A 22,189-nucleotide genomic window follows, 5' to 3' on the forward strand; every position below is an offset into this window, starting at 1 on the left:
AAAGATGAAATGCTTTTACCTATTTTTGCAAAAACAAAATGTGCCCAATCTTTACAACTTTGGCGCACAAAACGCCAAAAGCTCCTCCCAAACCGGGCGCTCTCCATCCTACTTCACAATAGCGCACTATACAAGGTCACGGGCGTCCGGTCAGCGCTCACCTGGGTGGTGGGATGCCACGTTGTGCAGCAGCTCTGGGGGGTGGACGCACACATTGTTCTTCGAGAAGATGATCTCTCCATCCAGGATCGAGGAGTTTTCTCCCCCGGAGCCTAAGGTCAGGAAGTCGGAGGCCTTGGATGAAGCGCGACGGAGAAGCTTTCCCAAAGACATGGCATCAATTCCATCATCTGCGGAGCTAGACGCTTCCTGCGAAGCGAGACACGCGTCATTACAGCGCTTACCGTGTACGTGCAAAAAGAAATTAAAATTTCCTTTCATGACGAGATACATAAAAAAAATTAAAAAAAATGACAACCGCGTCTCGAAGAACCTGCATTCCCCATTAAATGACAATTCTGGGGCGTCTTTACGTCTACGTTGTGCCTTTCCTCTGTTATTCTTCCTGCAAATTTATGAATAAATTGGCAACTGGGTGTTACCAGCTGGTGGGTGTGTCCTCCACACTGTCTGTCCAATCAATGCCGCCGGTGCTAGATTATGGAGGGACTCCCCCCTGTAAAGAGGGGGAATGGTCACAATTTAGTCCTACATTTCTAGCAGGAATAATAGAGGAACAGCATAACACAGTTCTAAGGAAAGATGCTCCAGAATCGTTATTTTATGGGGGAATGCAGATAATCTCTAAAACGCATATATCAGGTGTGGCAGCCCTTAACGCCCTCCAGGGGCCACGCATTGTCCCACGTACCCATGTAGGTATATAGAGGTAGCCACCATTGTGCGTTTCACTATAAAGAAGGTTGGAAGTGCGATTTCTGCAAATGGGGGACATAGCTCCCCTGACCCTGATGGGGGTAGTTGTCAGATTCCTACCAAATACACATGGTAACCAGCAGTCTACTGTACACTGATGGAGAAGGGGAGCAAAGGCCACGAAATGAGCACCCCTAGGCCACGTGGGGCCCCCAGGCCTTCAGTTGATCTCCACATCTCCCAACAGAGACCTTTCCGAGCATTTTCCACCATTGTGGAGCCCAGTAAAGGAGCTGCGTCCAATCACCCTTTATATTTATGTGGTCCCTGAGTTTAGGGCCACACCGCACAGTTTTTACAATTTTACAACATTTTGGGGAACCCCTTCAGTGACAAACAGCATAAGGTCCATTTCTATTTTCTGAATGTGAGCCACAGGCTGACTCCATGGGGGGTAGAAGCAGAGCTGCGCCTTTCCTGCCGTCAAATATGAAGGAAGCGGCCAGTGGAAAAGCAAACAAGAAGAAAAGCAGGAGGTTCTTCTAGATGTTCCTGCCAGATACGGTCCCGGAACTTGTCAGTCGGCTGAGGCACGCTGCCAACAGGCCAGTGCCAGTCTGTAAACTCAGTAAGTGGCACTTATGTCTCAGCATTATAAGGCGGAGGAAAAGAAAGATTAGAGTGTAAGCTTATATGGTGTTCTTCAACTGTACCTGTCAACACCTTACAGACTCACCGGGATACAGTATATGGGGGCACTCTATGGCTGGGATAGTCTCTGGATGGGGTACGGTGTATGGGGGCACCCTCTGGCTTGGTTACTCTCTTGATGATATACTGTATATGGGATACTCCCTGGCCTAGGTACTATGTATGGGGGCACCCTCCAGCTGGGATACTCCCTGGTAGGAGCACTGTGTATGGGGGCACCCTCTAGGTGGGATACTCTCTGGCCTGGGCACTGTGTATGTGGGCACCCTCTAGGTGGGATACTCCCTGGTAGGAGCACTGTGTATGGGGGCACCCTCTAGGTGGGATACTCTCTGGTAGGAGCACTGTGTATGGGGGCACCCTCTAGGTGGGATACTCTCTGGCCTGGGCACTGTGTATGTGGGCACCCTCTAGGTGGGATACTCTCTGGTAGGAGCACTGTGTATGGGGGCACCCTCCGGCTGGAATACTCTCTGGCCTGGGCACTGTGTATGTGGCATTTCTCATGCCAATGGTCTCATTTATAACAGTCTGCTGAAAGCAGGCACTACTAGGTGCCATGTCATGCCTGCGCGCCACTTTAAAGGGGTATTCTGGTTATATTATCCCTTATCCCTAGTATAGGGGATAACCATTAGATTATGGGGATCCTACCACTGGGACCTCCACCAACCATGAGAACGAGGGCCCCGTACCCCTTGGAGCCCCCCAAAATAAATAGAATGGCTAGACGGCATGCGCGGCCCCTCTATTATTCTCTGTGGGAGCTCCGCAGATAGCCGAGTACAGCGCTACAGATGAATGGACATATAGGGAGAGGCCTGTCAATCAAACAGGGTCAGACAGGGAGAAGTCAGAGGGCGGCCGCCCAGCGCTCTGGCTCTATATTATGCTGACAGTTTCCCTTTAATACTTTCCTTCTATACCGTCCTGTATTGCTCAGTGTTATACAACAGCAACGTAGCCGATGGTTCTGCTGTGAAAATACAGCTCCCTCCGCTCCTGTTTTATCTGAGTGATGATGCATACGGTTATCTCCCCCTCTACAGACGATGCATACGGTATATCTCCCCCTCTACAGACGATGCCTACGGTATATCTTCCCCTCTACAGACGATGCCTACGGTATATCTTCCCCTCTACAGACGATGCCTACGGTATATCTCCCCCTCTACAGACGATGCATACGGTATATCTCCCCCTCTACAGACGATGCATACGGTATATCTCCCCCTCTACAGACGATGCATACGGTATATCTCCCCCTCTACAGACGATGCATACGGTATATCTCCCCCTCTACAGACGATGCATACGGTATATCTCCCCCTCTACAGGCGATGCATACGGTATATCTCCCCCTCTACAGAGGATGCATACGGTATATCTCCCCCTCTACAGACGATGCATACGGTATATCTCCCCCTCTACAGACGATGCATACGGTATATCTCCCCCTCTACAGGCGATGCATACGGTATATCTCCCCCTCTACAGGCGATGCATACGGTATATCTCCCCCTCTACAGAGGATGCATACGGTATATCTCCCCCTCTACAGACGATGCATACGGTATATCTCCCCCTCTACAGAGGATGCATACGGTATATCTCCCCCTCTACAGAGGATGCATACGGTATATCTCCCCCTCTACAGAGGATGCATACGGTATATCTCCCCCTCTACAGAGGATGCATACGGTATATCTCCCCCTCTACAGAGGATGCATACGGTATATCTCCCCCTCTACAGAGGATGCATACGGTATATCTCCCCCTCTACAGAGGATGCATACGGTATATCTCCCCCTCTACAGAGGATGCATACGGTATATCTCCCCCTCTACAGAGGATGCATACGGTATATCTCCCCCTCTACAGAGGATGCATACGGTATATCTCCCCCTCTACAGAGGATGCATACGGTATATCTCCCCCTCTACAGAGGATGCATACGGTATATCTCCCCCTCTACAGAGGATGCATACGGTATATCTCCCCCTCTACAGAGGATGCATACGGTATATCTCCCCCTCTACAGAGGATGCATACGGTATATCTCCCCCTCTACAGAGGATGCATACGGTATATCTCCCCCTCTACAGAGGATGCATACGGTATATCTCCCCCTCTACAGAGGATGCATACGGTATATCTCCCCCTCTACAGAGGATGCATACGGTATATCTCCCCCTCTACAGAGGATGCATACGGTATATCTCCCCCTCTACAGAGGATGCATACGGTATATCTCCCCCTCTACAGAGGATGCATACGGTATATCTCCCCCTCTACAGAGGATGCATACGGTATATCTCCCCCTCTACAGAGGATGCATACGGTATATCTCCCCCTCTACAGAGGATGCATACGGTATATCTCCCCCTCTACAGAGGATGCATACGGTATATCTCCCCCTCTACAGAGGATGCATACGGTATATCTCCCCCTCTACAGAGGATGCATACGGTATATCTCCCCCTCTACAGAGGATGCATACGGTATATTTCCCCCTCTACAGAGGATGCATACGGTATATTTCCCCCTCTACAGAGGATGCATACGGTATATATCACTCTATAGAGGATGCATACGGTATATATCACTCTATAGAGGATGCATACGGTATATATATCACTCTATAGAGGATGCATACGGTATATATCACTCTATAGAGGAAGCATACGGTATATATCACTCTATAGAGGATGCATACGGTATATATCACTCTATAGAGGATGCATACGGTATATATATCACTCTATAGAGGATGCATACGGTATATATCACTCTATAGAGGATGCATACGGTATATATCACTCTATAGAGGATGCATACGGTATATATCACTCTATAGATGATGCATACGGTATATATATCACTCTATAGATGATGCATACGGTATATATCACTCTATAGAGGATGCATACGGTATATATATCACTCTATAGATGATGCATACGGTATATATCACTCTATAGATGATGCATACGGTATATATATCACTCTATAGATGATGCATACGATATATATCACTCTATAGATGATGCATACGGTATACCATCCTATAGATGTTGCATATGGTATATGTCTATAGAGGATAAATACGGCATATCACTCTATAGATGGAGCAGTGTCCAGACCTCTGTTTAGGTTGTCTTGCAGCTTTCTGTGACGCTACTGTGTGCACTGAACGGTCCACTAAATAGGAGTGTGATCTTACGCTATGAATAATGCATTCCAGGATCTCTTTTTTTTTTTTGGCGTCTGATAAAAAAAAAGTTAATAATAAATTTTGTCTACAAAAGATTCAGAGGATCCAGGTAAGGCCTCATGCACATGGCAGTGTCCATATTTTGCCCCGCAAACAACAGATCTACAATATAGGAACGCCTTCCGTTTGCACGCCGCACTTTCCTCGCTCCAATCAATAGATAATATGGAAAGGAATCGGACATGTTCAATAATTTGGTGTTAATATCTGTGCACCGACGAAAGGAGAATGACGAAAATAACGGAAATGGAAGAAATCGGCATTGTCTGAACAGCGAGATGGATTTCCCGTTGATTTCAAGCATCAGAATCCACATGAAACGTCCATTGTGTGAACAGGCACTTAGTCCATTCGATGTCCACGGACAATCTGTGAGGAATCCGTGTTTGGTCCGTGTGTCATCCGTATTCCACGGACACGGCTCCACTGAAAATTCATTTCCAGAGCATCTCCCATCAGCGGTCAGGGAAAAAAAAATCTGTGACAGAACACGGATGGGGTTTTTCATGGACCCACAGACTTCAATGGGCGTGTTTGGGTCGGCATCATAGACCAAAGTGGTGGATGTCTCCATGACCCACAGTCCGTGGAAAACCACTGAAGTATGAATGAACACTTTAAAAGTCAATGGGTACATGCGCTGTCCGTGGAGACCACAGAGAGCTCACGTCCGTGATTCACTGGTGTGAACACGGCCTAAGGCCTCTTGCATACGAACGTATTTTCTTTCCGTGTCAGTTCCGTGTTTTTTTTTTGCGGACTGTATACGGAACCATTAATTTCAATGGGTACACAAAAAAAAAAAAACGAAGTTACTCGTGTGCATTCCGTTTCCGCATGTCCGTATTTGCGTTCAGCAAAAAAATAGAAAAAGTGTCCTATTATTACGGACAAGGATAGTGCTGTTCTATTAGGGGCCAGCTGCTCCGTTCTGCAAAATACGGAATGCACACGGACGTCATCCGTATTTTTTGCGGATCCGTCTTTTGCAGACCGCAAAATACATACGGTCGTGTGCAAGAGGCCTAAGGGTCTCAAAGGCTGATTTCATTGGTCCGTCTGTCATTTACTGATTGGTCTGTCTCCAAAATATGTTGCCGAACTGGATCCCTCATCAGGTCTGACCGCTTTTCTGAATTCGTACAAAAATGGTGTATATGTAGAATGCGGAAGTATTTTAACCTGGACTGGCACACGGGGCTGCTGAAAACTGCGCAATTTTTTGCTAAACAGCTGCATGACCTTGGCAAAAAAAATATCACGGGACCCATTAATTAAAAGAAGAAAAAAAAAATGCAGCGTTCTTAAAGGGGTTCTCACGTCTGTAGATGCTGATGACCTATCCCCGGGAGTGGTGGGAGTCTGACACCCGGCACCCTCACTGACCAGACAGTCAACAGGGCCAGAACGAGAGCCGAGCTGCAGTACCTGGCACGGCCATTACACGGTGGAGGGAGCCTTCTGCTACCACATGGATCCAGTGGTGATGGGTGTGGATAGGACATGGAACACCCCTTTAAGCTGCTGCAGTTTTCGGCCAATTCATTGCCATGTGGTCTTATACTGATTACATCCGGCTTCCCAGGATCTACAGTGAACAATAGGAGTGGACATGCCCCGATGAATCGGAATAATCCCCGGAATCAGAGGTTTACCTTCTGCTTTTCTCAAGGTTATTTAGTAAAAAACTAAAAAGAAAGAATAAGCCGTGAATATGTAAGTCCCCGAGAACCCTGTAACACTTTCCTCACTGGTGGCGCCCCCTGCTGTTTATCCTGCGTTCAGTGGTGGAGCTTCCCTTCCTCTCAGTGCTGGCCTGGCGATCTCATAGAGAAGCCCAGACTCCTTTCATTCTGTGTTGGTCCCATGTTCATACAGTATGTGCACGAATTGCTGAGAAAAAGGTTTTATTATATGCAAATGAGCCTCTAGGAGCAACGGGGGCGTTGCCATTACTCCTAGAGGCTCTGCTCTCTCTGCAACTGCAGCGTCTTCTGTACTTTGACAGGGCCGGGCAGTGTAAAAGTCATCATACCTGGCCCTGTCAAAGTGGAGAGGGTGGGGCAATTGTGAGAGAGCAGAACCCCTAGGAGTAATGGAAACGCCCCCGTTGCTCCTAGAGGTTCATTTGCATATATTAAAACATCATTTTTCTCAGCAGTGCGGGCACATATGAACATGGGACCAACACAGATGCCTTCAGCTGCCAAGTGCACATGTAACAGGTCAGCCAGTGTCATAGGGACAAATCTGCTGACAGATGCCCTTTAAATGGAGGCTATACAGTGGGATCAGTCACCCATAGAGTCCCATTTAGGGTTGTTGGGGGTATCAAAATTTCGATACCCAATCGATACTTTTGTCCTGGTATCGATACGATACCGGGATTTTCATTTTTTTGATACTAGCCTGCGCTGCTGCGCAGTCTAGTATCACAGAACACGAGCGCGCTGCTGTCAGCGCGCTCATGTTCCCTCAGCCGCACAGGGGAGAAGGAAGCAGTGTCTCCCTCCCCCCTGTACTGCTGCCGCTGCCGCCAGTGATCGGAGAGAGGGGCGGGCGCACTGCGCCACCAATGATCGGATGACCTTATATGGGTCCAGACTTTATGTAGCAGGCTACACAGAGCGGCGCCCAGAGATGTCCCTGCACTTACTATTATTCCTGGGCGCCGCTCCGTTCGCCCGCTGTGCCCCATTACTGTCTCCTGCTCCATATGCAAATTACTATGGGAGCAATGGGGAGGAGACATCAGCTTCTCTCCTTGGTGTTCCTTCTCCCTGCACTGTAGCGCTGTCCAATTGCAGCGCAGGGAGAAGGAACTCCCAGGAGAGAAGCTGATGTCTCCTCCCCATTGCTCCCATCTCTGGGCACCGCTCTGTGTAGCCTAATACTTAAAGTCTGGACCCATGAAAGGTGGTCTTTAATACATAATACAGGAGGCGGGTGCGGCAGGGAGCTGCGATCAGCGGCAGGGGTTAACTGCCGCTGATCTGCTGCCAGTACCCGCCTCCTGTATTAAGGGTTAATTATCATTGGTGGCGCAGTGCGCCGGCCCCCTCAACCCTCCACCCCATTAAAATCATTGATGGCACAGTTCGCGCCCCCCCCCCCCACCCCCCCCCCCCCCCCCCCCTCAGTATTAAAATCATTGGTGGCAGTGGCAACTTCTGATCGGAGCCCCAGCAGTGTAATCCTGGGGCTCCGATCGGTTGCCCTGGCTGCCATGGTCAGCTCCCTGCTGCCATGTGTACTATGCCCAGGGCACAGGGAGAGTGTGAGGTCCTATTTACCCTTATAGATCTCTATTAGGGTGAATAGGACAAGGGATGAAAAGATCCCAGGTTCTAGCCCCTAAGGGGGTAAATAGTTATTAAATAAAAAAAATAATAAAAAAAAAAGCCACCAAAATATTAAGTATAAATCACCCCCTTTCCTAATTTTACATATAAATATAAACAATAAATAAACATATCACATATCTCCACGACCGAAGTCCAAACTATTAAAATGTAAAAAAAACCTATGCGGTGAACGCTGGAACACAAAAAATTAATAAAAACTGCGCGATTCGCCATTTTTTAAAAACGGAATGCACGTGGCTTTTTTGGTTTATTTTTTCGTGTGGTATCGAATGGTAAAGTATCGCAATACTATTTTATTGGTCACGAGTAAGGGCTGTAATTGTTTTGTTGCCTGAAACGCGTAGAACAACATTATCTGTACCTGGATGTTTTTACATTTTGATACCGAATAAAGTGCAATTGGAACTTCTCAAAGAAAGGCTGGACAACCCCTTTTCATTTAATACTATTTTATGGTATCGAAATCGAATCAAAAATTTGGTATCGCAACAACTCTAATCCCATTGTAAATATATATAAAAGTTTCATATTTACATGATATATATTAGCTGGGCCCCCCCCCCCCCCCATGACATCCACATGTCCTTTTATTAGCCATTTACATTGGAAATGTAAGGGGGTTCATTTCCCTGTCAGCTTAAGTTTAAGGGTCTCTCCGATTCCAGCCACAGCCACAGTCCAGGGGGGGAGCAGAGCCCTCAGCCACAGTACAGGGGGGGGGGGGAGCAGAGCCCTCAGCCACAGTACAGGGGGGGGGGAGCAGAGCCCTCAGCCACAGTACAGGGGGGGGGGGGAGCAGAGCCCTCAGCCACAGTACAGGGGGGGAGCAGAGCCCTCAGCCACAGTACAGGGGGGGGGGGGAGCAGAGCCCTCAGCCACAGTACAGGGGGGGGGGAGCAGAGCCCTCAGCCACAGTACAGGGGGGGGGGGGGAGCAGAGCCCTCAGCCACAGTACAGGGGGGGGGGGGGGGGGGCAGAGCCCTCAGCCACAGTACAGGGGGGGGGAGCAGAGCCCTCAGCCACAGTACAGGGGGGGGGAGCAGAGCCCTCAGCCACAGTACAGGGGGGGGGGGGGGAGCAGAGATCTCAGCCACAGTACAGGGGGGGGGGGAGCAGAGCCCTCAGCCACAGTACAGGGGGGGGGGAGCAGAGCCCTCAGCCACAGTACAGGGGGGGGGGGGGGAGCAGAGATCTCAGCCACAGTACAGGGGGGGGGGAGCAGAGCCCTCAGCCACAGTACAGGGGGGGGGGAGCAGAGCCCTCAGCCACAGTACAGGGGGGGGGGGGGAACAGAGCCCTCAGCCACAGTACAGGGGGGGGGGAGCAGAGCCCTCAGCCACAGTACAGGAGGGGGGAGCAGAGCCCTCAGCCACAGTACAGGGGGGGGGGGGAGCAGAGCCCTCAGCCACAGTACAGGGGGGGGGGGGGGGAGCAGAGCCCTCAGCCACAGTACAGGGGGGGGGGAGCAGAGCCCTCAGCCACAGTACAGGGGGGGGGGAGCAGAGCCCTCAGCCACAGTACAGGGGGGGGGGGCAGAGCCCTCAGCCACAGTACAGGGGGGGGGGGAGCAGAGCCCTCAGCCACAGTACAGGAGGGGGGGAGCAGAGCTCTCAGCCACAGTACAGGGGGGGGGGGGGGCAGAGCCCTCAGCCACAGTACAGGGGGGGGGAGCAGAGCCCTCAGCCACAGTACAGGAGGGGGGGGGAGCAGAGCCCTCAGCCACAGTACAGGGGGGGGGGAAGCAGAGCCCTCAGCCACAGTACAGGGGGGGGGGGAGCAGAGCCCTCAGCCACAGTACAGGGGGGGGGGGGGGGAGCAGAGCCCTCAGCCACAGTACAGGGGGGGGAGAGCAGAGCCCCTCAGCCACAGTACAGGGGGGGGGAGAGCAGAGCCCTCAGCCACAGTACAGGGGGGGGGAGCAGAGCCCTCAGCCACAGTACAGGGGGGGGGGGGGGGAGCAGAGCCCTCAGCCACAGTACAGGGGGGGGAGAGCAGAGCCCTCAGCCACAGTACAGGGGGGGGGAGAGCAGAGCCCTCAGCCACAGTACAGGGGGGGGGGGAGCAGAGCCCTCAGCCACAGTACAGGGGGGGGAGAGCAGAGCCCTCAGCCACAGTACAGGAAAGGGGAGCAGAGCCCTCAGCCACAGTACAGGGGGGGGGGGCAGAGCCCTCAGCCACAGTACAGGGGGGGGGGGCAGAGCCCTCAGCCACAGTACAGGGGGGGGGGGGGAGTAGAGATCTCAGCCACAGTACAGGGGGGGAGCAGAGCCCTCAGCCACAGTAAAGGGGGGGGGGGGGAGCAGAGCCCTCAGCCACAGTACAGGGGGGGGGGGGGGCAGAGCCCTCAGCCACAGTACAGGGGGGGGGAGAGCAGAGCCCTCAGCCACAGTACAGGGGGGGGGGGGGAGCAGAGCCCTCAGCCACAGTACAGGGGGGGGGGGGGAGCAGAGCCCTCAGCCACAGTACAGGGGGGGGGGGAGCAGAGCCCTCAGCCACAGTACAGGGGGGGGGGGGGGGGGAGCCTCCGATTGTGCAATCACTCTTCGCAGGATCTGCGGTTTCCTTCCCATGTGGATAGCACGAGTTTCGGTGTAAGATTACCCAGAGGGGGGAGGAGAAGGCAGAAATGTGCACTAAGAAATGAAACCCTCGCTGCATACAGTGATAATACTGCGGCCATCAGCAAGGACAGAAATCTAAGCAGATCTTCCCTGGGAACCAGGATCAGGCCTGTTGAAATCCAATATGCCCGATCCTTTGTTGGCTGCTGCTCTTGTCTTCCGCCGGAGCAGACTGGGGGACACTGAGAGGTCTCTCTTGCATAGGAGCTTTGCAGGAAAGGTTTAAGGGGTCATTTGCGTCTGTGACAGTATCACCCCCATCCTCCGGCCATGTTGCCTGATCTGGTGGGAGATCGGGGTGGCAACAACAGGCAGTCATCTGGTATCACTGGGGAGGTGCAGCAATGTGGATGGATACAGAGAACATAACAATTCTGGGGCATCTGCCTCTAGAACTCTGCAGTGTTCCTCTAATATTCCTCCTGGAAATGTATGAATAAATTGACACCCTGACCAAGCACCCCACAGCCTATACTTTGTCAGTCTCCACCGCATGACGTTTTCCAGGCGAGATTTTTTTCCTTTTCTACTAGTGCACTTATTTTTTTCACTCCAGCTGTTGTTCAACTACAACTCCCAGCATGCACACTTGCCCGGCTGTTCTTGTGAATAATGCATTCTGGGAGTTGTAGTTTCAGAACAGCTGGGGTGCCGGAGCACACACATTACTACAGTAACATATAAAGTGCAGTACTGTAAATACTATGAAGTATATAAAAATATTGGCGGTCATTTATTACGTGTTAGACGCCACTTTTTGGAGTAAACACATGAAGGGGGCATGGGCGGGAAGAGGGCGGACTGGCCACCCAGTCTCAGTCATCACAGGTGTGGAAAATGGCCTTAGGCCTCACGCACACGACCGTAAGTATTTTGCGGTTTGCAAAAAACGGATCCGCAAAAAATACGGATGACATCTGTGTGAATTCCGTATTTTGCGGAACAGAACAGCTGGCCCCTAGAACAATATGCGGATAATAATAGGACATGTTCTATTTTTTGGCAAAACGGACCTACGGAAATGGAATGCACATGGAATAACTTCCGACGGAACAGATATGGAATGAAAATACGCTCGTGTGCATGAGGCCTTAAACTACGCCAGCAAGGGAGGTGGCATAGATTAAAGCAAGTCGCATGGCTGGTGGCAGCAAGCGCCAAAGTTATATAGAGGCCTGCGCATGGGGATTAGGACCGGCAGTGTACAGAACCGCAGACACATATATACAGCGGCAGTGTACAGAACCGCACACACATATACAGTGGCAGTGTACAGTACCGCACACACATATACAGTGGCAGTGTACAGTACCGCACACACATATACAGTGGCAGTGTACAGTACCGCACACACATATACAGTGGCAGTGTACAGAACCGCACACACATATACAGTGGCAGTGTACAGAACAGCACACACATATACAGTGGCAGTGTACAGAACAGCACACACATATACAGTGGCAGTGTACAGAACAGCACAGCACACACATATACAGTGTCAGTGTACAGAACAGCACACACATATACAGTGGCAGTGTACAGAACAGCACAGCACACACATATACAGTGGCAGTGTACAGAACCACACACACATATACAGTGGCAGTGTACAGTACCGCACACACATATACAGTGGCAGTGTACAGTACAGCACACACATATACAGTGGCAGTGTACAGAACAGCACACACATATACAGTGGCAGTGTACAGAACCGCAGACACACATATACAGTGGCAGTGTACAGTACAGCACACACATATACAGCGGCAGTGTACAGAACCACACACACATATACAGTGGCAGTGTACAGAACCACACACATATACAGTGGCAGTGTACAGAACAGCACACACATATACAGTGGCAGTGTACAGTACCGCACACACACATATACAGTGGCAGTGTACAGTACCGCACACACATATACAGTGGCAGTGTACAGTACAGCACACACATGTACAGTGGCAGTGTACAGTACCGCACACACATATACAGTGGCAGTGTACAGTACCGCACACACATATACAGTGGCAGTGTACAGTACCGCACACACATATACAGCGGCAGTGTACAGTACCGCACACACATATACAGTGGCAGTGTACAGTACAGCACACACATGTACAGTGGCAGTGTACAGTACCGCACACACATATACAGTGGCAGTGTACAGTACCGCACACACATATACAGTGGCAGTGTACAGTACCGCACACACACATATACAGTGGCAGTGTACAGTACCGCACACACATATACAGTGGCAGTGTACAGTACCGCACACACATATACAGTGGCAGTGTACAGTACCGCACACACATATACAGTGGCAGTGTACAGTACCGCACACACATATACAGTGGCAGTGTACAGTACCGCACACACATATACAGTGGCAGTGTACAGAACCGCACACACATGTACAGTGGCAGTGTACAGTACAGCACACACATATACAGTGGCAGTGTACAGAACAGCACACACATATACAGTGGCAGTGTACAGAACAGCACACACATATACAGTGGCAGTGTACAGTACCGCACACACATATACAGTGGCAGTGTACAGAACCGCACACACATGTACAGTGGCAGTGTACAGAACAGCACACACATATACAGTGGCAGTGTACAGTACAGCACACACATATACAGTGGCAGTGTACAGAACAGCACACACATATACAGTGGCAGTGTACAGAACAGCACACACATATACAGTGGCAGTGTACAGAACCGCACACACACATATACAGTGGCAGTGTACAGAACAGCACACACATATACAGTGGCAGTGTACAGAACAGCACACACATATACAGTGGCAGTGTACAGTACCGCACACACATATACAGCGGCAGTGTACAGTACCGCACACACATATACAGTGGCAGTGTACAGTACCGCACACACATATACAGTGGCAGTGTACAGTACCGCACACACATATACAGTGGCAGTGTACAGTACCGCACACACATATACAGTGGCAGTGTACAGTACCGCACACACATATACAGTGGCAGTGTACAGTACCGCACACACATATACAGTGGCAGTGTACAGCACAGCACACACATATACAGTGGCAGTGTACAGTACCGCACACACATATACAGTGGCAGTGTACAGAACAGCACACACATATACAGTGGCAGTGTACAGAACAGCACACACATATACAGTGGCAGTGTACAGTACCGCACACACATATACAGTGGCAGTGTACAGTACCGCACACACATATACAGCGGCAGTGTACAGTACCGCACACACATATACAGTGGCAGTGTACAGTACCGCACACACATATACAGCGGCAGTGTACAGTACCGCACACACATATACAGTGGCAGTGTACAGTACCGCACACACATATACAGTGGCAGTGTACAGTACCGCACACACATATACAGTGGCAGTGTACAGTACCGCACACACATATACAGCGGCAGTGTACAGTACCGCACACACATATACAGTGGCAGTGTACAGTACCGCACACACACATATACAGTGGCAGTGTACAGTACCGCACACACACATATACAGTGGCAGTGTACAGTACCGCACACACACATATACAGTGGCAGTGTACAGTACCGCACACACACATATACAGTGGCAGTGTACAGTACCGCACACACACATATACAGTGGCAGTGTACAGTACCGCACACACACATATACAGTGGCAGTGTACAGTACCGCACACACACATATACAGTGGCAGTGTACAGTACCGCACACACATATACAGTGTACAGAACAGCACACACATATACAGTGGCAGTGTACAGTACCGCACACACATATACAGTGGCAGTGTACAGAACAGCACACACATATACAGTGGCAGTGTACAGTACCGCACACACATATACAGTGGCAGTGTACAGTACCGCACACACACATATACAGTGGCAGTGTACAGTACCGCACACACATATACAGTGGCAGTGTACAGTACCGCACACACATATACAGTGGCAGTGTACAGTACCGCACACACATATACAGTGGCAGTGTACAGTACCGCACACACATATACAGTGGCAGTGTACAGAACCGCACACACACATCTGTACGGCAGTTAACCCTGCACATGCGGTCAGTCGCCCTGGGGCACATGATGCGGACCCACTGCGTCCTACCTACCTCCTCCGCTGCCCCGATGCCACCCTGTCCACCCCGCTCTCCGCCCGCGGGTCACACCGCCCCGCCTGGCCTGAGCCACGAGCAGCATCCAGTGAGCGGGCGGGGCGGATCCGGGTAACTCCTTCCCTGCCAGACTGTCCGAGAAGTCCACGTAGAGGCGGCGGAGTTACTGGGGGGCAGCCATGTGAGGGCGCGCTCACCAGGGCGGTGGGGACCCCGCACACCGCAGCACCCTGCGCGGAGGAATACACGGCCACAACCAAGTCCCCTGCCGCGCACGTCCCTGTCCCGTCAGGCGGCCTCCTCCTTCATCTTCCCACTTTAAAAATACCAGTAAAGACCTCGCGCCAGTAATGTACGAAACGCACACTAACGGCTAGAGAATCATAAACACTTCAATCCCCCCTCCTCTGTTTGGAATTTGGTACGGTCCGCAGAGGGTACGCCTTTTCAGGAAGTTGACAGTGTCGCTTAGCAACGAGAAGATGTCCGGAGCAAGCAGGTTGGTGGCCCCCTTAACCGCTCTCTGATTATTGATATGTCATATAATCCCTGCCGGGCGGTAAAGGGTTGAATTATCACGTGACGGGCAAGCGATGGAAAACCAGAGCTGTGGTCTATGAGGGGGTATAGTGCTGGTAACCAGGGGCAACCAAGAGACTGGGCATAGGGAAGAGGTGGCAGGGAGGGCAATGGGCATTGCTCTGGGAGGCAGAAGGACACAGGGAGGTAATGAAAGGCTTCTTAAAGGGATATTCCCATATAAAATCCTGCCTGGTGAGAAGAATGGAGAGGTGGCATGGGAGTCAGGGAAGCAGCGGGCACGCTTGGGTACCCACACACTTTCCACAGCTATTCCTCCACCTTCCTCCATACACCGGCACACTTGGTTGGGCCAAGCATGCATGTGTCCTGAGAGGGGAGTAAATCGCTGCCAGACACACATCTTAGATGAGAACCAAGGATGGGGCATGTTGAAATCCAGCAGCCCGATCCTTCTTTCCCCAGACGTCATCTGTTGGGGGGAGAGTTGAACGGACATTACTCTTATCTTAAAGGGTTTGTCAGGGGGAAACCGAACGACCCTGAGGATCAGCCTGGAATTAGGACCTGATCCAGCACCGCCCTCTTCTCCTTCTGGCTCTGTTTACCCAGCTGTAATGGTGGCATAAGATTGACAGAAAAAATAAGGGGCAGTAACGTGTTAAAACCTAGAGTTTATTAGGACAATTTAAGATCCCGAACAGGGAAGAGAAAGCCCCTACCAGACAAACTAAACAAACAACGATGCGGGACCCTCGTAAGTGAGTCACCTATAGGTAAAGTCCGCTATCAAACAATATAAGGAAGCGGAACTGACCAACAAACAGACACTGTATTGAGTCTACGGCAGTGTGCCAAAGACCTATGAATATGCCAAAAGGCGAAAAAAAGGGTAGATCTTACCGGTGGTACATATCAGGACCTGGTAGTCCAATACACAGGAGGTGGAGGAGATTCTCGTGCTGGAAAACGTCCTCTAGCCGGTTGTACCTTGGTGCCAAAGGGCTACAGGGAAAAAAACTGTCCCTGTTGATGCCCTACTTGGCCTATAAATCACTAAGGTAACCTCCTAACACGGGGTCCTATCCCCGCAAGGGGTGGCCCCGTCCGGAACCTGACCCTAATAAATGAACCCTGGACAGACGCCGATAGATAGGCGGCATGCCAAACTGTACTGCCGCTCTTCATGGTAGATGCCATACGCGCTCCATGACTTAAACAGTATCTGGACTGATTTGGACCTTACTGGTCCATCTAGGTCTGCGCAACCTTTATGGTTCCCCCCCCCCCCCCTCCCTCCAACTGAGATAACTATCCAACTGTGTTAGGAGCGGAGATATTGCCTCTACTTATGACCCCTGACGAGTTAGGGGGTCCCTTTTGAAGTGGAGGTACCCTTTCCCTTTAAAGTTTGATATATTCCAAAAAACGAAACGCGTAGGAACTTTGAATATATCTATCACACTAGTTCCCCATACCCTGGTAGCTCTCATCACTAATAGGGCCAATTCCCTTGTCCCCACAGGGCTATTTAGGGTTCATTTATTAGGGTCAGGTTCCGGGCGGGGCCACCCCTTGCGGGGATAGGACCCCGTGTTAGGAGGTTACCTTAGGGATTCATAGGCCAAGTAGGGCATCAACAGGGACAGTTTTTTTCCCTGTAGCCCTTTGGCACCAAGGTACAACCGGCTAGAGGACGTTTTCCAGCACGAGAATCTCCTCCACCTCCTGTGTATTGGACTACCAGGTCCTGATATGTACCACCGGTAAGATCTACCCTTTTTTTCGCCTTTTGGCATATTCATAGGTCTTTGGCACACTGCCGTAGACTCAATACAGTGTCTGTTTGTTGGTCAGTTCCGCTTCCTTATATTGTTTGATAGCGGACTTTACCTATAGGTGACTCACTTACGAGGGTCCCGCATCGTTGTTTGTTTAGTTTGTCTGGTAGGGGCTTTCTCTTCCCTGTTCGGGATCTTAAATTGTCCTAATAAACTCTAGGTTTTAACACGTTACTGCCCCTTATTTTTTCTTACATTCTCTCGTCACAGAGCAGTACATCCCGGGAGAGTGCTTCCGCACCTTCTCCCCTTAGGGACCACCCTTTTTTTCATTCTGACATAAGATTGACAGCCCGTGACCACTGCAGCCAATGACTGGCCTCTTCGGTGCACTGCTGATCGCCACCAAGAGACCAAAGAGTCAGCCCCCTCTACTTCTCTTTACCATGTGACCTCATGGACCTCAGCAGCTGGAGTTGTAAGAGCTGAAGGTGCAAGAACTAGGAGCAACTGACAACACTGTAGGCACCTTCTACTTACCAACAGAGCCCTGCCCACTTACTGCCTCTTTTGTCCCGCCACAGTGCCCCTGATTACCTATTATCTCCTCTTTGTACCCCTCCTGCCCATCTTACTCCCCCCCCCCCCCAGAACTGTGCCATCTGTCTCTTTCCTGTCCCCTACATAGCCTTGCCACCTAGTGTCTCCTTCTGTCTCCCCACAGAGCCCTGCCAGCTAGGTCTTCTTCCTGTCCTCCTACAGAGCCCTGCCACCTAGTGTCTCCTACTTGTCTGCCCACAGAGCCCTGCCACCTAGTGTCTCCTTCTTGTCTGCCCACAGAGCCCTGCCATCTAGTGTCTCCTTCTTGTCTACCCACAGAGCCCTGCCACCTAGTGTCTCCTTCTTGTCTACCCACAGAGCCCTGCCACCTAGTTGTCACGGCTGAGGATGGGGAAAACCCTCAGCCGTGCGGTATCAGGAGATGTAAGGTCGCTGCTTGGCCAGTAACACAGAATTAGGGAGCAGGTCACCTCCTAGAGCTTCCCTAATCTGACCCTGACTCCTAGCTGCATGAGCCGCCCTTGAAGGTAGGAGGGCTCATGCTCAGGAACCTTGGATCCCTTCTGACCCTCCGTCGATCCCTGTACTAGGAGCTGGGTAGACAGCCCGTTTCTCCTGGACACGGAGGAACAGGAGTCTAAAGTGGCCAAGCTATAAAGAAAGGGGAACATAAACAGACATATGGCAATGGCAGGTAAGTGCAACTAGTACCACACTTACCTGCCACAGACACACAACCTGGAACCCACGTGCAAGTGCTGCTGTCCACAAACAACACCACACACACAGACATCACACAGGAAACCATATTCTGCAATAAATAAAGACCAAACAAACATCTTCTAAACACCATACATAAACCTATGACCACAAGGGTGGCCCCCACTGGCAGATGGAATACACAGGAGGCTGCTCCAGCTAACCATGGCTGAAGTACCCCTCAGACAAGTGATATTCACTGAGGCTTTATAGGCCCAAGTAGCCACACCCACACAGACACACCCAGTGTTCACACACACAGAAGGGATTTAACCCTTCCAACACCAGGCAAGGGAAGACGGACTCTTAAAGGGGAATACACACATACTTCACCTGTTGCCGCGGGCAACGGCATGCGTGGCAATCATGTCCTGGGGGTCAGCCATAGGGCTGAGACACTGCCACCACATGCACACAACACCACACGTTGCCACGGGCAACCAAGTGAAGGAAAGTGTCACAAAACATACCACTGGCCGTGACACTAGTGTCTTCTTCCTGTCCTCCTACAGAGCCCTGTCACCTAGTGCCTCCTTCCTGTCTCCCCGCAAAGCCCTGCCACCTAGTGTCTCCTTCTGTCTCCCTGCACAGTCCTGCCGCCTACTGTCTTTTTGTGTCTCCCTGCAGACCCCTGCCACCTAGCATCTCCTTCCTGTCCCCCCCGCAGAGCTCTGCCACCTAGTGTCTTCTTTTGTCTCCCTGCAGAGCCCTGTCACCTAGCGTCTCCTTCCTGTCCCCCCCCCCCCCACAGAGTCCTGCCACCTGGTGTCTCCTTCTGTCTCTCTGCAGAGCCCTGCCACCTCGTGTTTCCTTCTGTCTCCCTGCAGAGCCCTGCCACCTAGTGTCTCCTTCCTGTCCCCCCGCAGAGCCCTGCCACCTAGTGTCTCCTTCTGTCTCTCTGCAGAGCCCTGCCACCTAGCGTCTCCTTCTGTCTCCCTACAGAGCCCTGCCACCTAGCGTCTCCTTCCTGCCCCCCTGCAGAGCCGTGCCACCTAGTGTCTCCTTCTTGTCTGCCCACAGAGCCCTGCCACCTAGCGTCTCCTTCCTGTCGTCGTCCCCCACAGAGCCCTGCCACCTAGCGTCTCCTTCTGTCTCCCTACAGAGCCCTGACACCTAGCGTCTCTTTCCTGTCCCCCCGCAGAGCCCTGCCACCTAGTGTCTCCTTCTTGTCTGCCCACAGAGCCCTGCCACCTAGCGTCTCTTTCCTGTCCCCCCGCAGAGCCCTGCCACCTAGTGTCTCCTTCTTGTCTGCCCACAGAGCCCTGCAACCTAGTGTCTCCGTCCTGCCACCTAGTGTCTCCTTCTGTCTCCCTGCAGAGCCCTGCCACCTAGTGTCTCCTTCCTGCCCCCCCCCCACAGAGCCCTGCCACCTAGCGTCTCCTTCCTGCCCCCCCCCACAGAGCCCTGCCACCTAGTGTCTCCTTCTGTCTCCCTGCAGAGCTCTGCCACCTAGTGCCTCCTTCCTGTCCTGCTACAGAGTCTTGCCACCTAGTGCCTCCTTCTTGTCTGCCCACAGAGCCCTGCCACCTAGTGTCTTCTTTCTGTCCTCCTACAGAGCCCTGTCACCTAGTGCCTCCTTCCTGTCTCTCCGCAAAGCCCTGCCAGCTAGTGTCTCTTTCTGTCTCCCTGCAGAGCCCTGCCACCTAGCGTCTCCTTCCTGTCCCCCCCCCCCCCGCAGAGCCCTGCCGCCTAGCGTCTCCCTCCTGTCCCCCCGCAGAGCCCTGCCACCTAGTGTCTCCTTCCTGTCCCCCCCGCAGAGCCTTGCCACCTAGTGTCTCCTTCTGTCTCCCCACAGATCCCTGCCAGCTAGGTCTTCTTCCTGTCCTCCTACAGAGCTCTGCCACCTAGTGTCTCCTACGACCCCCCTGCCCCCCCCCACAGAGTCCTGCCACCTAGTGTCTCCTTCTGTCTCCCTGCACAGTCCTTCCACCTAGTGTCTTCTTCTGTCTCCTTGCAGAGTCCTGCCACCTAGGTTCTTCTTCTGTTTCCCTGCAGAGCCCTGCCACCTAGCATCTCCTTCCTGTCCCCCCGCAGAGCCGTGCCACCTAGTGTCTCCTTCCTGTCTCTCTGCAGAACCCTACCACCTAGCATCTCCTTCTGTCGCCCTACAGAGCCCTGCCACCTAGAGTCTCCTTCTTGTCTGCCCACAGAGCCCTGCCACATAGCGTCTCCTTCCTTTCCCCCCCACAGAATCTTGCCACCTAGCGTCTCCTTCCTGTCCCCCCCCCCCACAGAGTCCTGCCCCCTAGTGTCTTTTTCTGTCTCCCTGCAGAGCCCTGCCACCTAGCGTCTCCTTCCTGTCCCCCCCGCAGAGCCCTGCCACCTAGTGTCTCCTTCCTGTCCCCCCCGCAGAGCTCTGCTATATAGTGTCTCCTTCTGTCTCCCCACAGAGCCCTGCCAGCTAGGTCTTCTTCCTGTCCTCCGACAGAGCTCTGCCACCTAGTGTCTCCTACGACCCCCCCCTGTCCCCCCCACAGATTCCTGCCACCTAGTGTCTCCTTCTGTCTCCCTGCAGAGTCCTTCCACCTAGTGTCTTCTTCTGTCTCCCTGCAGAGTCCTGCCACCTAGGTTCTTCTTCTGTTTCCCTGCAGAGCCCTGCCACCTAGCATCTCCTTCCTGTCCCCCCCCCCCCCACAGAGCCCTGCCACCTAGTGTCTTCTTCTGTCTCTCTGCAGAGCCCTGCCACCTAGTGTCTCCTTCTGTCTCTCTGCAGAGCCCTGCCACCTAGTGTCTCCTTCTGTCTCCCTGCAGAGCCCTGCCACCTAGCGTCTCCTTCCTGTCCCCCCGCAGAGCCCTGCCACCTAGTGTCTCCTTCTGTCTCTCTGCAGAGCCCTGCTACCTAGCATCTCCTTCTTGTCTGCCCACAGAGCCCTGCCACCTAGCGTCTCCTTCCTGTCCCGTCCCCCCCGCAGAGCCCTGCCACCTAGTGTCTCTTTCTGTCTCTCTGCAGAGCCCTGCCACCTAGCGTCTCCTTCCTGTCCCCCCCCCACAGAGTCCTGCCACCTAGTGTCTCCTTCTGTCTCTCTGCAGAGCCCTGCCACCTAGCGTCTCCTTCCTAGTGTCTCCTTCTGTCTTTCTGCAGAGCCCTGCCACCTAGCATCTCCTTCTGTCTCCCTACAGAGCCATGCCACCTAGCGTCTCCTTCCTGTCCCCCCGCAGAGCCCTGCCACCTAGTGTCTCCTTCTTGTCTGCCCACAGAGCCCTGCCACCTAGCGTCTCCTTTCTGTCCCCCCGCAGAGCCCTGCCACCTAGTGTTTCCTTCTTGTCTGCCCACAGAGCCCTGCCACCTAGTGTCTCCGTCCTGCCATCTAGTGTCTCCTTCTGTCTCCCTGCAGAGCCCTGCCACCTAGTGCCTCCTTCCTGTCCTCCTACAGAGCCCTGCCACCTAGTGTCTCCTTCTTGTCTGCCCACAGAGCCCTGCCACCTAGTGTCTCCTCATGTCCCCAACAGAGCCCTGCCACCTAGTGTCTCCTCATGTCCCCCCACAAAGCCCTGCCACTTACAGTCATGGCTGAAAGTTTTGAGACAGACA

The 22,189-nt window shown here is 52.4% G+C and overlaps 2 protein-coding genes across 4 annotated transcripts in view; one reads left to right on the forward strand and one right to left on the reverse strand.

Moving 5' to 3' along the window:
* TBC1D16 (TBC1 domain family member 16) overlaps positions 1-15,159 on the reverse strand; it is a 46,334-nt gene extending 31,175 nt beyond the window's left edge. The window contains exons 1-2 of one of the 2 annotated variants that reach the window (XM_040435122.1): positions 15,014-15,159; positions 162-369 (exon numbers count right to left, since the gene is read on the reverse strand). In XM_040435122.1, coding sequence (XP_040291056.1) covers positions 162-333 — 172 coding nt within the window. In that variant the 5' untranslated portion in view covers positions 334-369; positions 15,014-15,159. Of the gene's footprint in view, positions 1-161; positions 370-5,931; positions 5,993-15,013 lie in introns of those variants that run through there. The other variant, XM_040435121.1, reaches the window with a different exon arrangement.
* Positions 15,160-15,376: 217 nt separating this feature from the next.
* CCDC40 (coiled-coil domain containing 40) overlaps positions 15,377-22,189 on the forward strand; it is a 42,079-nt gene continuing 35,266 nt past the window's right edge. For both annotated transcript variants that reach the window (XM_040435110.1, XM_040435112.1), the window contains exon 1: positions 15,377-15,515. In XM_040435110.1, the coding sequence (XP_040291044.1) occupies positions 15,499-15,515 (17 nt within the window). In that variant the 5' untranslated portion in view covers positions 15,377-15,498. The remainder of the gene's footprint in view (positions 15,516-22,189) is intronic.

This window comes from Bufo bufo, chromosome 6, assembly GCF_905171765.1.
Source record: "Bufo bufo chromosome 6, aBufBuf1.1, whole genome shotgun sequence".
In the NCBI taxonomy this organism is placed as follows: domain Eukaryota; kingdom Metazoa; phylum Chordata; class Amphibia; order Anura; family Bufonidae; genus Bufo; species Bufo bufo.